Source organism: Lycium barbarum, chromosome 11, assembly GCF_019175385.1.
Source record: "Lycium barbarum isolate Lr01 chromosome 11, ASM1917538v2, whole genome shotgun sequence".
NCBI classification, from domain to species: domain Eukaryota; kingdom Viridiplantae; phylum Streptophyta; class Magnoliopsida; order Solanales; family Solanaceae; genus Lycium; species Lycium barbarum.
In genome coordinates this window covers 2,324,057-2,341,432 of record NC_083347.1, presented here as the reverse complement: position 1 = coordinate 2,341,432, position 17,376 = coordinate 2,324,057, and the positions used below count along the sequence as shown (strand labels likewise).

Below are 17,376 nucleotides of genomic sequence, written 5' to 3'. Positions count from 1 at the left end.
CAAAAAGCTGTCCTTTTCAAAAGCTGGAATTTTGTAATGCATATGAGGTTTGGTACCAAACAAGACTCAAGTGTGAACTTCAAGAATTAAGAAGATGAGGCCACAAACTTTACTGCCGGTCAACTGGGGCGACGACCAAAGACTTTGTCATTTTTCTCATAATCCCGTAGATTAGTCAATCACATACTGCAATCTCGTGATACTGGATTAAATGAATACATCGACAACCTCTTAAACTTATCAGTAAATTTTATTTAGATAGTCAACTACGGCACGTCTCAATTGAGCATTTGAACACATAATGAAGAGTTCTTATATGACACTTTCGGCTCAAATTTTAAATAATCTTCCGTGCGTGTTCTCAAGCATTCATTACACAAATATTTTAATCACTTAATATATCTCATCACTTTTAATTATACGCATTAGCTTCAATAAGTGGTAGCGTGTTCAAAAGCACTATGTTAATCACTCAATTATCTCACCTCTTTTAATTTTACAAATGCTTCAATAAGCGGTAACCTCGGACGTGTTCCAATAGAGAAATTCCAGAACTGCATCTTCTTAATATAGAGGGGTAAGGGTTATTCCTCATTTTGTTATCTCAGGAAGGGGAAAAAAAGGTAATTAAGGACTATACTCCAATCATCATATGTTAATTCTTGCACGTTGTAATCCTTCCAAAATTGGACAAATAGACAAGATGCCTACTAATTGCACTAAACAAGTGAAAAGTGTATCTACCGTAAATTTAAAGGAAGTAAAAACCAGTTAACTACTCTTCCTTTCCCGTTACCAAGCAAAATGCAAAATTGGCAAATCTTTTACATAATCCATTATTACAGAGGAGCTAATGACACAAGTGTCATTGCTTGGGCAAAAAGAATACAAGCATGTTGTTAGGAGTAACATTCTCAAATTGAATTCTTTTGTTATACAAATAATTGATCACAGTTTAATGTTCTATGTCAATTGCTTTTATCTTCCGAAGCCGAGGGACGCCTTTTTTAACTCAAATTTCCAATAATCCACACTCATCACTAGCGACGCCAAAAACGACCATGCTGTTTTTGCTCTTGCATTCGCCTGCATCAACAAATCATTAAGTCAACACTTATCATATAAGAAATTTTCACATAAGCTAACCAGTAATCACTCTGGTAACAATTTCATTGCTAAAATAACCAACCAAGCCGCCAAAGATAACAAGAAAGGGGGGCTCGCAAGAGACGAACAACTAGAAGGCACATAACGACACATTTTCCAGGTTGAAGGAAGAGATGTTTGACCAAGAAACAATCACGTACGACACTGAATTGAAGATTGATATGCGGAGTGTGTGAAACCTGAAGTGTTCCCCGATCAAACAAGAAACGGTATCTTGAGACCAACTACACATAGTCGCCAAAATGAACGAAGAAATGAAACATTTCTAGATAGCCTCCCCTTTACTTTCAATGTTGCACTACAAAACCTCCCTTTTTTATGAAGAAAGTGATTTCATTAAACACATCAAGTACAGCAAGTAGATGAAAACAGCACAAAAGATAGCAAGTACAAAAGAGAGTTTGTTAGTTCCATTACATTGTGACTTATACTAAAGATAAGGAACTAACAAAAAGGTATCAGGGGAGTTTTACAGGAAAAAGATTACTCCAACTATATAAACATAAAAGACATAACTACAGAAACCTCCCTCCTGAAAATCCAATGTCAGGTTGACATTTACGCTCAAGTTACCTAACCACTGCTTAGAAACTCAAATGCCATCCTTGTTCATTTATAACTACAAACTTTTTTATAACTTAAAAATTCTCTAAAAATATAATTCTTACACTATAATTGGTTGATAATTGACGATAATTCCAATACTGTTATAAAACTATATAATTGGAAATAAACAAGAAGCAAACTAAAATAACTTTGTAGAAAGAAAGGAAATATTGTATTATCACTTGTTGATGGTATTCCAAATGAGAAGGCAAAGGGTTGATGGTATTCCAAATGAGAAGGCAAAGGTCTCTATTTATAGAAGAGTTTTGCCCCTCAATCTTCAACATACAACTTGTGCAAATTGATTTACAATTTGCTACAACTAAGATACAACTAATCTACAACTAAAAAATACAACTACGGTATAACTTGCTACAACTAAGATACATCTTGCAAGTGCAAGTTGTATTTTATCACTTAATGTGCAAGTGGTATAATTTACACTTAATAATACATCCAAATATCTTGTAATATAGTTCATAACACTCCCCCTTGGATGTTTTATTAATAGATATATGCCTCGTTAAAACCTTACTAAGAAAAAAAACCCTGTGAGAAAAATTCTAGTGAAGGAAAAAGAGTACGCATATCTAGTAATACGTATTGCTAGCTGTCTCGTTAAAAACCTTACCACGAAAATCCATTGGGAGATACTGTATTATCACTTGTTGATGGTATTCCAAATGAGAAGGCAAAGGTCTCTATTTATAGAAGAGTTTTGCCCCTCAATCTTCAACATACAACTTGTGCAAATTGATTTACAATTTGCTACAACTAAGATACAACTAATCTACAACTAAAAAATACAACTACGGTATAACTTGCTACAACTAAGATACATCTTGCAAGTGCAAGTTGTATTTTATCACTTAATGTGCAAGTGGTATAATTTACACTTATAATACATCCAAATATCTTGTAATATAGTTCATAACACTCCCCCTTGGATGTTTTATTAATAGATATATGCCTCGTTAAAACCTTACTAAGAAAAAAAAACCTGTGAGAAAAATTCTAGTGAAGGAAAAAGAGTACACATATCTAGTAATACGTATTGCTAGCTGTCTCGTTAAAAACCTTACCAGGAAAATCCATTGGGATAAAACCTTGATTAAGGAAAAAAGAGTACAGCACGTATTTTACTCCCCCTGATGGAAACATCAAGTGATGTCTTGGAGATGACGCATTCCAATCTTGTATATCAACTTCTTAAATGTTGAGGTTGGCAATGCCTTAGTGAACAAATCCGCTAAATTATCACTTGACCGAATCTGTTGTACGTTGATATCACCATTCTTATGGAGATCATGTGTGAAGAATAATTTTGGTGAAATATGCTTGATTCTATCTCCTTTTATGAATCTTCCCCTTAATTGGGCTATGCACGCTGCATTATCTTCAAATAAGATCGTGGGTACTTTGTCACATTTTAAATCACATTTTTCTCGAATGAGATGTATCATTGACCTCAGCCACACACATTCTCGGCTTGTTTCATGTATAGCTATTATTTCGGTATGATTTGATGAAGTAGCCATAATAGATTGTTTTGTAGATCGCCAAGATATAGCAGTACCCCCACATGTAAACATATAGCCTGTTTGAGATCGAGTTTTGTGTGGGTCAGATAAATACCCTGCATCGGCATAACCAACAAGATCAGGACTGCAATTATTGGAATAAAACAAGCCCATATCAGTAGTCCCTTTTAGATACCGCAGTATGTGTTTGATTCCGTTCCAGTGTCTCCTGGTTGGAGCAGAGCTATATCTTGCTAGCAGATTAACTGAAAATGCTATGTCACGCCTTGCAATATTAGCAAGATATATTAGTGCACCAATCGCACTACGATATGGTACTTCAGGACCAAGAATCTCTTCATTCTTTTCTTAAGGTCGGAACGGATCCTTATTCACATCAAATGATCGGACAACCATCGGAGTACTTAATGGATGTGCTTCATTCATGTAAAATCGTTTTAACACCTTTTCTGTATAGGCAGATTGATGGAAAAAGATACCATTTGTCAAATGTTCAATTTGCAAACCAAGACATAATTTTGTCTTTCCAAGATCTTTCATCTCAAATTCTTTCTTTAAATAATCAATTGCTTTTTGAAGCTCTGCTGGAGTACTAATAAGGTTTATGACGTCAACATAAACAGCAAGTACAACGAACCCCGATGTTGTTTTCTTTATAAAAACACATGGGCAAATGGCATCCTTTATATAACCTTCCTTCGATAAAAACTCACTTAGGCGGTTATACCATATGCGTCCTGATTGCTTCAAGCCATACAATGATCTTTGCAATCTAATTGAGTATATTTCCCGAGACTTTGAACTATATGCTTCAGGCATCTTAAATCCTTCAGGGATTTTCATATATATCTCACTATCAAGTGACCCATAAAGATAGGTTGTAACCACATCCATCAAATGCATCTCAACTCTCTCATAGACAGCGAAACTAATAAGATAACGTAATGTTATCGCATCCATAACCGGTGAGTATGTCTCTTCATAATCGACACCAGGTCTTTGTGAAAATCCTTGTGCAACAAGGCGTGCTTTGTATCTTTGTATTTCATTTTTCTCATTTCTTTTACGCACAAAGACCCATTTATAACCAACAGGTTTAATGCCCTTAGGTGTTTGGACTACAGGTCTAAAAACTTCGCGTTTGGCAAGTGAATTCAACACTGATCTAATTGCTTCTTGCCACTTTGGCCAATCGCATCTTTGTCAACATTCTCCAATAGATTGAGGTTCAAGATCCTCACTATCTTGCATAATTCTTGTTGCAACATTATATGCAAAGACATAATCCACCACTATTTCTAATCGATTCAAATTATTTCCATCATCAATTGGATTTATTGATAGTTCCTCATTTTCTTGAGTCTCGGGCTCATTGATCTCTTCAAGGATCATAGGATTGCTCAAATCTTGAATTCCTTTACGAGATTCTTTCGTAGTGTCATCTTGTTCATTGGTTTTTCGTTTTCTAGGATTTCAATCCTTAGAACCCAATGGTCTACCACGCTTCAGGCGTGCTTTGGACTCATTAGCTACGACACTAGTAGATGGTCCTCTAGGGACATCAATCCGAACTGGGACATTCTCTGCAGGGATATGTGATTTGGTAATTCTTTTCAAATTTGTAAATGCGTCTGGCATTTGATTTGCTATTTTCTGCAAGTGAATAATCTTTTGAACCTCTTGCTCACAAATAGAAGCACGTGGATCAAGATGAGACAATGATGGATTATTCCACAAACTCTCTCTTCTGATTTCACTGTTATGAACTATATTACAAGATATTTGGATGTATTATTAAGTGTAAATTATACTACTTGGCACTTGCACATTAAGTGATAAAATACAACTTGCACTTGCAAGATGTATTTTAGTTGTAGCAAGTTATACCGTAGTTGTATTTTTTAGTTGTAGCAAATTGTAAATCAATTTGCACAAGTTGTATGTTGAAGATTGAGGGGCAAAACTCTTCTATAAATAGAGACCTTTGCCTTCTCATTTGGAATACCATCAACAAGTGATAATACAATATCTCCTTTCTCTCTACAAAGTTATTTTAGTTTGCTTCTCTTGTTTATTTCCAATTATATAGTTTTATAACACGTTATCAGCACGAGACTCTGCCGCCTCAAGAAATTTTTTGAAAGTATCAGGGGAGTTTTACAGGAATAAGATTACTCCAACTACATAAACATAAAAGACATAACTACAGAAACCTCCCTTCTGAAAATCCAATGTCAGTTTGACATTTACGCTCAAGTTACCTAACCACTGCTTAGAAACTCAAATGCCATCCTTGTACATTTATAACTACAAACTTTTTTATAACTTAAAAATTCTCTAAAAATATAATTCTTACACTATAATTGGTTGATAATTGACGATAATTCCAATACATAATTGATTGAAAATTGTTTCTCCGCTAAATACATATAGTTAAGATTTTTAGAAGTAAAAGCCAAAATACAGTTAAGAAAAAAATACCAATACTCTCTACTCAATGATCTCTTTTAAAGAAAAACACAGAATAAAGATACTGACATTTTTTTTAGATGACCTTTTTTTTTTTTAGATAAATAAAACATAAAACAAGCTATCACCGTTCAAAAGGTAAAATAAGAAATTTCCAAATGTTATAAGATTGCCTAACTAATAACATTACATTTAAGTTGTATAAGGAGCCGTTTGGACATGATTTCATCTCATGAGATGAAATCATGTTTAGACATGCAATTTGGATTTCCTAAATTGCAGTTTTTTTTATAAACATAAAAACCTTACAAGTTGTGAAAACCATAAAAAATTTCCCAAGTCTTATACAATCTTACCAAATAAGTAAATCATAGTTCATAATAAAATTAATACGCTACTAGAAGGCCTTTCTAAAAAATACAACATCAATTGATCAAACGTTAGTTCAATAAAAAGGAAAATTTAACATGAATAGTAATGTAACTACTCTTTAATATAATCCTCTCCCGCATGGTACGAACAATATATCTACCAACTTATGGTTGGTAAACATGATTGGTAAATATATCTACCAACTTATGGGTCTTTTCCCACAAAATATAAAAGTATGGATCAAATTTACATTTATATTTTTTGAAATCATGATTTCAAATCCCAAATCATGCCTTTTTGGATGATTTGGGATTTCATCTCATAAGATGAAATCAGAGATGAAATCGCATGTCCAAACGCCCACTAAGAAACAAAAGGAAAGTAAGTCAAACTTGGAGCTAATCTATCCACTCGTTATTTTTTCCAGTTAACTCTCCAACACGCAGTTTTCCCCCCTACAAGGGCCCTGGATAAAAAAAATACCAATGCATTTTTTGTAAGACTGGCCCGGGCAAATAAACCTCCGTACACCCCTCAACCCCCCCCCCCCCCACACACACACACACACAAACAAACTAAAATAATAAATAAATAAAATCAGCAGCATCTTAAGCTCCAAGTCATCAAGGATTTAAAATAATATTCAACAGCACAGCCATGTCTAATAAAAGAATCAACAAGTAACTTTACCTCTGGTACTCTTTGGTTCGTTCAATAAACTCCTTCGGAATATCACGTCCTTGGTATGAAGCTAATACAGTTCGGATATCACCTGGTCTATGCTTCCCAACGTCTGCATGCACAAGTTATGGAGTCATTAAAAGTGAGAGTTACATGGTGAGCACCTGATTCTGTATTTCATTTGTTATTGACACACTTACATTCAAGAAATGGGATAAGATCCAAAAGTGAGGTATCTTCAACATCTCCCTTCCATGGTTTTATTTCTATGCAATTCTCTTTCTGAAGGCTACTCTCTAATGCATTACCACTAATATATATAATCCTTGATGGATCCCTATTCAGCATGGAGAGGTCCTGCAAAAGAAACAGACACAGATAACATGGACATCTTAACCATTACCGTCTGTTAGGAGTTAGAAAATAAGGACAAGGGGGGTCAAACATAAAACAGATGAAAGGTGAAAAGAATCGAGGGATCCCACCATAGAAAGACAGGAAACATAAATGGAAATCCTGATTATCACCATTTGCAAGGAGTTGAACATCAAGTAATATAAAAACAAATGAAAAAAAGGAGAAAAAGAAAGGTAAGGTTGATAGAATTTTTGCATAGAAGCTGAAGCATATCTTGGAGATTGAGCAAAAAGAAAGTATGTGGTCTAACATTTCTATTAATCCAAAAGATGCACATCACGAAGGATGATAAATCATAAGAACTTGTTCAGAAACTAATAGTAAGACTAGAACAAGTTTCTGGGAGGAAGGCATCATTCATGCATCAAGGAAGTAGCTCTATATATTGACAACTAAGCTGGATGCTCAAGCCTCTAAGCAAAAGTTCAATAACTCAATAAAAGGGTAGGCTCTTACTGAACTCCAGAGAAAGCTATCAGCTATGAATAGCACACTTTGGAATCTAAATGTGTCATAATGAATATGGTACAGCCTAAACAGCAAGTCTGCTCCTATTCGAGGGAACTTTCTGCTACAAAGATTGAAGAATAACACATATATGGGAGTAAGACTGTAAGAGTATTCTACATGATTAACAAGTTCCATTCTTCCAACTATGATTCAACGTCTGCAATGGGATTTTTTCTTGGTTAATTCCGGCCATGCAGACACAGAGAAGAAAAGAGAATTTTAGTTACAAAGGACATTGACCAACTAAATGAATCTAAGATACATAAAGAACACGATGGTGAATGCCAAATTTAGAGAATGAGCAAAATCACCTACTCTGTAATGCTTGCCACCCACATATTTAGTTGCACCCCTTGATAGCCTATACCGAATACACTGCTTTGGGTCCAACCTATCAATAATGGGATCAACATACTGCAAAAGCCACAGGCAGAAGTTTAAAATACATAACTGGTACAAAGTCTAGAAGAAGCTACGAAGGAAGAGAAAAATACCATATTCTGTTGGTCAGAGTATACAATGATCTCAAAAAATTGAGCCAAGTGTTCCAGAAAATCCTCAACCCCGGGTCTTTTAAATGTTCTCCAGCCTCTCTCACGCTTTTAGGGGACAGAAAAATTCACATTAGTGACAGAAAAATGAAATGATAGAACAATCTGAATACTTTGAGGAGGGAAAAGCTCTACCAGTAGGAAGAATCTAACGGTACGACTTATCCTCCATACTCAACATGATCCGAAAAAAGCAATTACAGCAAGTTCAAACCACGCGATTAAAATGAAAAATCCAGCTAGTTCACTACTAGAAATTTTACCTTCCAGTCAGAGTAGACCAATGTCTCACTCACATCAAGAACGAGCGTAAAGACATGCTGCTCCAATGGATGCAAATCTGGCAGGAGCTTGTCTGATGTTGGTTCACTAAAACCCTACAGCAGTCAAAAAGATCTTAGATGTAATTGGATGTAGCTGATATGCAAGAAGAACAAGGCTTATAAAAGCTACACAACAACAACAATAAAAATAAAAAGGTGCATAATTACTCAACTCGAACTTGTTCTTCAGTCATGCGCCTGAGATCTATGTAAAGCTCAACTAACTTGGCAGGCACTGGAATTTTCAGAAGAAGAGAATCAACATATCAAAATAAAAATAGAGAACAGGAGTAAGATTAACCCAAGAAAACTACCAAAGAATGCACTACAAAAGATCATTATCAACAAAAATAATAAAATATAATTATACCATTATAGGAAATCATTTTCAAATAAATGTTATCAAAATAATTAAGAAAATATAATTACACCATTACAATAAATCATTTACCAAGAAATATGATCAACATAATTAAAAATATATTATTACGTCCTAGAATGAGTATTTTCATCCTTCCTTATACTTGCTTCCATTAACACCAAAACCCAGGAAAAAACCAAGCATTGAACACAATTTTTTTATTTCCTACTTTTAATCAGTAGTTCCAGAATGGACATAGTTAAACTCATAAATCATATCAATGAGACGTGTAGTAAACCGTGTGAAACCCGTGGATCATGTTATATGCCCGAACATTAGGCATTGCGACAGTCCCACATATCATTCACATTCCATGACAAGCTAGTACAAGACAGACAATCCCCATCCCCCGCAGCGCAGCAGAGGCTTTTTTTTTTTTTAATGAAATTGGAACCCGCAGCCGCTACCCTTCGGGTGCGCACAGGGTAAACCCAGCTCCTATGCAATAGCTCGCAAACCACACATGAGAGGTAACCCGCACAAGACAAGCCCTGTGCGACGAGCTTGACCCAGAAGGCAAATCCCCTGCTATTGTAGGCAGGGGGTTTCGAACTTGAGACCTTCATTATGAAAGCCCCATGCTCAACCAACTGAGCCACCCTTGCGGGTTAGTGCAGCAGAAGCTTTTGATGCGCCAACAACGGCATAATTCATGACTAAAGGGAACACAAGTTTATGGACACCTCCTTGACTAGTTGCCAAAGATATCATGCAACAAATAGAAAATAAAAAGTTTGAAGACAACAATGTGTATTATATCTATATATTGCACACAACTGAGAGCGCGCAACAAGCATAAGTTCATGTCCTTGGATTAGATGGAGAGAACTCGAAATTAAAACCAACCTGTCATTGCAGAGGAGTATAGCAAAGCTTGAAATTTCTGCAAAAAGAATAGGCAACTGAATATCATGAAATTTCTTCAACAAGAACCGGTAACAGAATAAAACTTCTCCAATCCATTGAGTCTGTGCAGATTACTCTATAGACAAACAAACAATTATAAAGTTGGTTGACGCATTTGCTCTTAGAAAATGAGATTCTGACTCATGCACATGAGATTTTAATTACAAAAGGGCAACTAGTTTATCTCTCCCTCGAATCAAATTGGCGGAAGGAGTGCGTTCATGAGCCCTATAAAAGTTTCAACCAATTCCTGCCAATATCTGTGCATTGTTTGAGCAGTACATGGTTATGATGGCGGCATTAATATATCCTATCATCTCACTCATATTCCTTTTCAACTTTTGAAGAGTACACATTTACCGACAAGGTAAAATAAAGTAAGCACAAACCAAACAAATGATTTAAGTAGATGGTTGCAGCTAAGATGTGCATAATCTATCCACCACTGACTCGAGCTAAATGTTGCTTATATGCATATAATCTTCTTTATTTTCTTTCCTTTTAGATGTAATTGTGCATTACTCCTTGTGCCAAATAAACAATTACTTTGACATTAGTTTAAAAAGCTCAGGATAACACAAACTTGTGCAGTGAAAATAAATTAGAGTAATCCAGACTAACATCAAAACCAGCCGCATTATCACCAGCAGTATAGTTTGCAGATGCACGCAAAGCCTTGGTCTTCTCCTCAACTTCATCCAACGAATATGCTGTAGATCAAGGATATGTCAGTTTTCATGAAATGATATGCACATAATACCAACAGAATATTAATGATAAAGAAAAACCCACCAGTCCTTGACCTCTTTGCATTTTTCACAGAAACTATTCCATATCAAGTCCATTATGAGCACCAGTACCTAAGCCCGCCATTGGACATATTAACTAACAATGTACTAATTATTTTATCCAAATAATTATTGCTTAATGCGTGTACACCTTCCTGATGTGTATTGGATTTGCCTATTTGTATTTCTCTATTCAGCACTTGGGGTTCAATCTTACTAGTCATGCTTTTGGTAAGCAGACTGAGTATATGAACTGTTGAGAAGGCTTGAAATTCCCTAATTTTTACTTTCTTCCTAGCTGGCTAACTTCTTTTTGCAAATTCCTTTCCTTTGTTCTTCAAATCCTATCAATCCCACGTTTAAGTTTAGTACAAATGATAGCCACAAAATCCTCTATCAATGCAAAGTAATAATAATACTGAAATGGAAGACAATTTTAAATGGCAAAATCAAGGGTGGCTCAGTTGGTTGAGCATGGGGGCTTCCATAATGGAGGTCTCAGGTTCGAAACCCCCTTTCTACAAAAAGCAGGGGATTTTCCTTCTGGGTCGATCTCGTCGCACAAGGCTTGCCTAGTGCGGGTTATTTGTGTGGTTTGCGAGCTACTGCACAGAAACCGGGTTTACCCTGTGCACACCCAAAGGGTAGCAGCTGCGGGCTCCCTTGACATCAAAAGAAGGAAAAAAAAAAAGTAGGTTTCGTACTATTATAAATAGTGGTGCTGCTAGCTATTTTCATATAATGGAGATTGTAGACAGCATTCAAAGATTTATGATGTTCTAAATAGAACATTTTTCCTTCATCAATCAATCCAAGTAATACAACTGAAATGTAAGACAGGTTTAAATGGCAGTATCAAAAGTGTAATAGACCCGAGTATACTATCCGGTTAGCAGTGTTTTCATACACAAATATCCTTCGACATTTTCTGATCAGGTAACACAAGGATAGATCATAGCTACTTTGCTAATCTTATAGCCTGTTTGGATGGTCTTATAACTTATGGTTTATAAGCAAAAGCCATAGGTTATGGCTTTTGGCAAAAGCACTTTTTTATCTTGACCCAAACCCTACAAAAGTGTTTAAAAGCTATTTCAGCTTTAAAGCACCTAAAATAAGCCAATCCAAACAAGCTCTCAGATAATATCTTATCTTGAGAGGTGCATAATGAAGTCCAAATCCCACATCCAAAATTGAGTACTACAATGATATGCTCTATCAATAATAATACTGAAATGGAAGACAATTATTAAATGACAAGAGTACCGTAAGTAGCGTAACCGGCAGTGGCAACACCACCAGTGAGGGCAGCAACAAGACTGTACTTTAGAATATTCCATGACTTGTTCTCGGTGGCCGACGGTTGTGGAGGAGGTGGTGGCTGGTCTTGGAGGAGAGCGGCGGTCGATGATAATCGATTTCGATTAGTTCTCGAAACTGACGAAGGAATTCGAAATCGTGATCGGGCTATAATAGAGTACATTATTATTATGTGAGGGATTTAGGGTTTATGCATATAGGAGGAAGAAGAAGGAAATATCAGAGACAAAAGTGAAGCAAGGGGTTTGGATGTACTTTCGATGTTTTTTTTACTGCTGTTCTTTTAGTTGAACAAACCGCTGCTAAATGCTTTAAAACCTCTGCCCTTGTACTAATTAATAATCGATGCGTACTTTGTACTAATTGTTACCTCCTCTCAAAATAAATGAATGGCTTAATATCCAGATGGACCCTTAAACTTGGCATATTTTATAAGATAAGCATATAAACTTATAAGGTGACCAGATAGACACTTAAACTTACTCAAAGTGTATTTTTCAAGTTTTTCAGTTGTTTTGAAAACAAAAACTATATTTTTCAAACACTCACAATTTTCATGGCCAAACAAGCCCTAAATATATCACAAAATATATTTTTTAAAATGTAAAAATAAGGCAAACGCATATACATGAGACTATAAATGTGCACTTAAACCAATAAATACTCGCTAATCGCAATTTTGCAGCTTTCAAGTAACTCGGTTTTTTTTTACACTTGAATAATTAAAAAACAATAACTTTAACCAATAAAAATCCTTAAAAAAAGAAATTTCAAATTAAGAAATTTCTTTTTTTTAAGGATTTTCTTCTCGGCTTTACAGTTTTCTTAATTTGAAATTTCTTTTACACTTGAAATACTGAACTTAGAAATTTCTTAATTTGAAATTTCTTTTTTTAAGGATTTTTATTGGTTAAAGTTATTGTTTTTTAATTATTCAAGTGTAAAAAAAAATCCGAGTTAATTGAAAGCTGCAAAATTGCGATTAGCGAGTATTTATTGGTTTAAGTGCACATTTATAGTCTCATGTATATGCGTTTGCCTTATTTTTGCATTTTAAAAAAAAATATTTTGTGATATATTTAGGGCTTGTTTGGCCATGAAAATTGTGAGTGTTTGAAAAATATAATTTTTGTTTTCAAAACAACTGAAAAACTTGAAAAATACACTTTGAGTAAGTTTAAGTGTCTATCTGGTCACCTTATAAGTTTATATGTCTATCTTACAAAACATGCCAAGTTTAAGGGTCCATCTAGGTATTAAGCCTAAATGAATTTTTGTAGCGTGACAAGTTCGTAACAAAGTTAATTCATTACAGCAATTTTTTATTTTTTTTTAAATGATTTTTATTACATGGGGGAAGGGGAAGAAAAAATAGGGGAGGGGATTACAATGTGGGGATTGAACCCTCATCAATAAGGTGAAATTTCATATAGCCAACCAACTGAGCTACTAAGTCCCTGCTCATTACAACAATTAAAGGCTCATTTGACAATATTACTTTTTTACAATTAGTCTAATTTATGCCTCGAAATATACTCTCTTTATTTAATACTTTACTATACTCCTAGAAAGTGTATAAAATAGTTGAAAAGTCAAGGGTAATTCTGAAAGGAAATATTGGATTTATTTTTGGAATTTAAGACAATTCATTTATCATGGACCAACAGGAAAGGGTGAGATTTCATAAAAGGAAAACACTGGAACATCATCGTCCATCAACCTACAAAAAGAAAGACGCTGGCCCAAATGAATAGCTTCTCCTGCCCCTATCGTCCCCTTTCTATAAAGTCTCAAAAATTTATTTATTTTAGACCGAAGGGAATAGGATATACTCTCTCTATCTCTCTCTCGTTCAATTTTACTTGTCCATAGTACTGAAAATAAATATCCACTTTTACTTGCTCGGTTTGAAGAGTTAAGAGATAATTTATTATTTTGTATCCATTTTGCCCTTATCATTAAGCGCTAAGTATTTCTTATTGGCTTTTCAATAATTGAGATGACTTGTAATAATAAGGTGTAATATAGTTAAATTATTATTTTATTTATTGCTTCAAGCCAAACATGAACAAGTAACGTGGAGGGAGAGAGTATTTGGCATACCATGGATTCAGTTTCCATATGATTATTTGTGCACAAATTTGTGAATATTATTTGATAAATACATGTCATCTGAAATTCTTTTATCATACTAGTTTTCAATTGTTTGATTATATAATAAGATGATTTTGATTAAGTTTTGGGATTAGTCATCACGATGGAGATCATGATTATGATGGTCACGTCCCTTATAACTTAATTAGAAATTATTCTTAATCATAGCAGCATTAGTTAGGACATTAATGATTCAGCTAGATTAATATTTATGTGATTGTCTGTATAGTTATAGGATAAAGATGAGACGATCTCATTAACTAAATCACATAAATATATAATGCATATAGTGATATGATTGTTGCACCGACTAATTGGATAATTACAAATGGTTATATAACTATCATAAATTGTCAATAGGATATCCTTTTAAAGAATATGGTGTAAGAATTTTCTTTGACTTGATATTGCCGCTCATGGCCTCATGACAATGGTTGAAAAGATATTGCGTATGATTAAAAGCTCGTGAAATTAATGATTGATCAAAATGAAATCTCTCAACTCTTGGTAATGAGTTTAAGCTTTATGTTGTCGTGAAATATAAATGAATAGCTTAAAACCTTGCCCAGTGTAATTCAATCTAAAAAGAATAGAGTTTCTTAGGTCATTAAATGGTTGGTTATAATTGACATACATACATAGTTGGTTATCATGGGGTGACTCTAAGCTATAAGTGGTCGTTTAGTACATGGCCAAAATTATCTCGGGAATATAATCTCGAGACTAATTTATCTCATATCTTGAGACTATTTTATACCATCTTCTAAATGGTATAAAATAGTCTTAGGATAAGTGGTATAAGAAGTTATATCCCAGCCTATACCATGGGATGCATTTTATATTTTGTTTGGTACAAGGTATAAATTTATCCCAGGATAAATTTATAACTTCTACCAAGCATGGTATAAAAAAATAGTGCTGAGATAACCCAGCTTATACCATGCACCAAACGACCCCTAAGAATATAAGGGAATACCACATTATTCTTCTATAAAAATTTTAGAGTAAATTGTATACTTCAGGTTGTTGAGGAGTATTGCTAAACGTTATTTTTGATGAGTATATATGATGTAGGAGGGAAAAGTGAGTACATGCGAACTCACACTTCTCACAAAAACACCCTACTTGAACCTAATATTAAATTTACTTAACATCAATTCAAATTAATCATCTTTTCCATAAACTTTAAATATCCGACAATTTAACCCAAAAAACATAGGCTTTAACAAAGTTGGTGGAATACATTGACGACCTGTGAACCTTCCTGGTATATTTATTTCTTTTAGACATTCAAACTACGACATGATCTAATTGAGTATCTAAACACATGATAAAATATTTCTATTACACACTTCTGACTCAAATTTCGAGAAAACTTATACATATGTTCTCAAACATCAATTATGTAGATTAACCACTTAAAATATATTACCTCTTTTATTAGACGGATTAGCCTTAATAAGTTGTAGACTCACATGTCTGTTCAATTGAGATTGATGTGTATAATTAAAAGATGTGACATATTTTATGTTACGAACTCATATTCTACATAATGGGGTTTGAGAACACACACATAAGTTTTTTTAAAATTAGAGTCGAAAGTGTCTAATACAAATATTTTACCATGTATCAAATGTTCAATTAAAACAAGTCATAATTCCGATATTTAAATAAAATAAATGACAAATTTATTAGCCTGTCGATCTACTTGGCCTTCATTTTGCTAGAAGCCGTTTGGACATAATTTGAAATCGTGATGATTTGAAGTTGAAGTTTTGTTTGGACATGCAATTTGGATTTCTTTAGTTGTGTTTTTCTCATAGAGATAAAAAACCCACAAGTTACGAAAACCATCAAAACTTTCCCAATTGTTATACAGTCTTATCAAATGAGCAAATCATAATTCATAACAAAATTAATACACTACAAGAAGGTCTTTTAAAAAAAAATCTAACATCAATTGATCAAATTTTTATTCAATAATTTAAAAAATTGAACATGAGTTGTAGTGTAACTACTTTTTAATATAATCCTCCCACATGGTTGGTAAGAGTAAATTTGTTATAAATATAGCATCAACTTACAAATCTTTGAATATTCGTAAAAGGGCCAAATATACCCCTGTACTATCGGAAAATGATTAAATATACTCCTCGTTATACTTTTGGTCCAAATATACCCCTGTCATTATACGTTGGGTTCAAATATACCCCTCCATAGTTAAAGTTGACCAAGATGGAGTCAAATCTCACATGGCATTAATATTTTAATGAAATAAATGTCATGTGACATGCCACCTCACTAACCAATTCAATTTTACCCCTCCTCTCCCTATCTTCTTCCACCACCACCTCCTTCTCTACTACCACCCTCCTTATGCCCACCACCATTTTCACAAACTCAAACTTAAAGCCGGTGCACTGAGAAATTTGATATTCAAGTACTAAATTTATGTTAACATGGACTGCCATGATGATAAAATAAAACATGCCTCAGCCGTTAATAAAATGGTATCTCTACCTTCATAATCGACATACCTCCATATTAAATTTGATCTATTTTACATCTAACCTAACTCTGTCGACCCAAAATTATTATTCAGTGCAAATGTTGTTAATAGCAGAAGAATATGTATCATCGTTTACTGAACCATTCCATCATAAGAAAGTCAAGTGGTTCACCCAATAACAATTCAATTTCTTTTTATGTCCCTAAACTTAACGGGAGACCAATTCACAATAAGCAATAGTTACAACTCATTAAAGAAACCACCACACCAGTTCATTAGTAATAGTAGACGAAGGAGGTAAATAACGAAATGGTCCATTGATTTTGATTTTTTTTATTTTATGTAAAAATTAAACCTAAGAGATCTGGAAATGAAAAATTTGTTAGATAATTTTTTTCTATTAAAATTGTAAACGGTTATGTTGAATTGATAAGAAGGGGAAAAAAAAAGGAGAGTCAGAAATCTCGTGTGGATAGTACCGCTCACTGCACCACCATAAACAGGTGCGTTTACACATATGCTAGAAGATTTCATCATTCTTCCGTAAATAGCCAATTTCTACACACACATACACACACAAAAAAAAAGGAATTTGATATTCAAGTACTAAATTTATGCTACTGGGAAATCAGTGCACCAGC

At 34.2% G+C, this 17,376-nt stretch overlaps 1 protein-coding gene and 1 non-coding gene across 2 annotated transcripts; both read right to left on the bottom strand.

Moving 5' to 3' along the window:
- Nucleotides 1-761: 761 nt before the first annotated feature.
- Nucleotides 762-12,378, bottom strand: LOC132617349 (mitochondrial import inner membrane translocase subunit TIM50-like). Its single transcript, XM_060332342.1, has 10 exons — nt 12,019-12,378; nt 10,586-10,674; nt 9,905-9,941; nt 8,811-8,872; nt 8,578-8,691; nt 8,258-8,362; nt 8,079-8,177; nt 7,037-7,193; nt 6,846-6,948; nt 762-1,086 (listed from the first exon to the last, which is right to left on the bottom strand). Exons 1-10 carry the CDS (start codon nt 12,233-12,235, stop codon nt 1,041-1,043), a joined length of 1,029 nt encoding a protein of 342 aa, XP_060188325.1. The 5' UTR covers nt 12,236-12,378; the 3' UTR covers nt 762-1,040.
- A 4,475-nt stretch (nt 12,379-16,853) lies between these two features.
- Nucleotides 16,854-16,981, bottom strand: LOC132620711 (small nucleolar RNA snoR74). The gene has a single exon (XR_009575143.1). It is a non-coding gene; the product is annotated as a small nucleolar RNA snoR74 (small nucleolar RNA).
- Nucleotides 16,982-17,376: the final 395 nt, after the last annotated feature.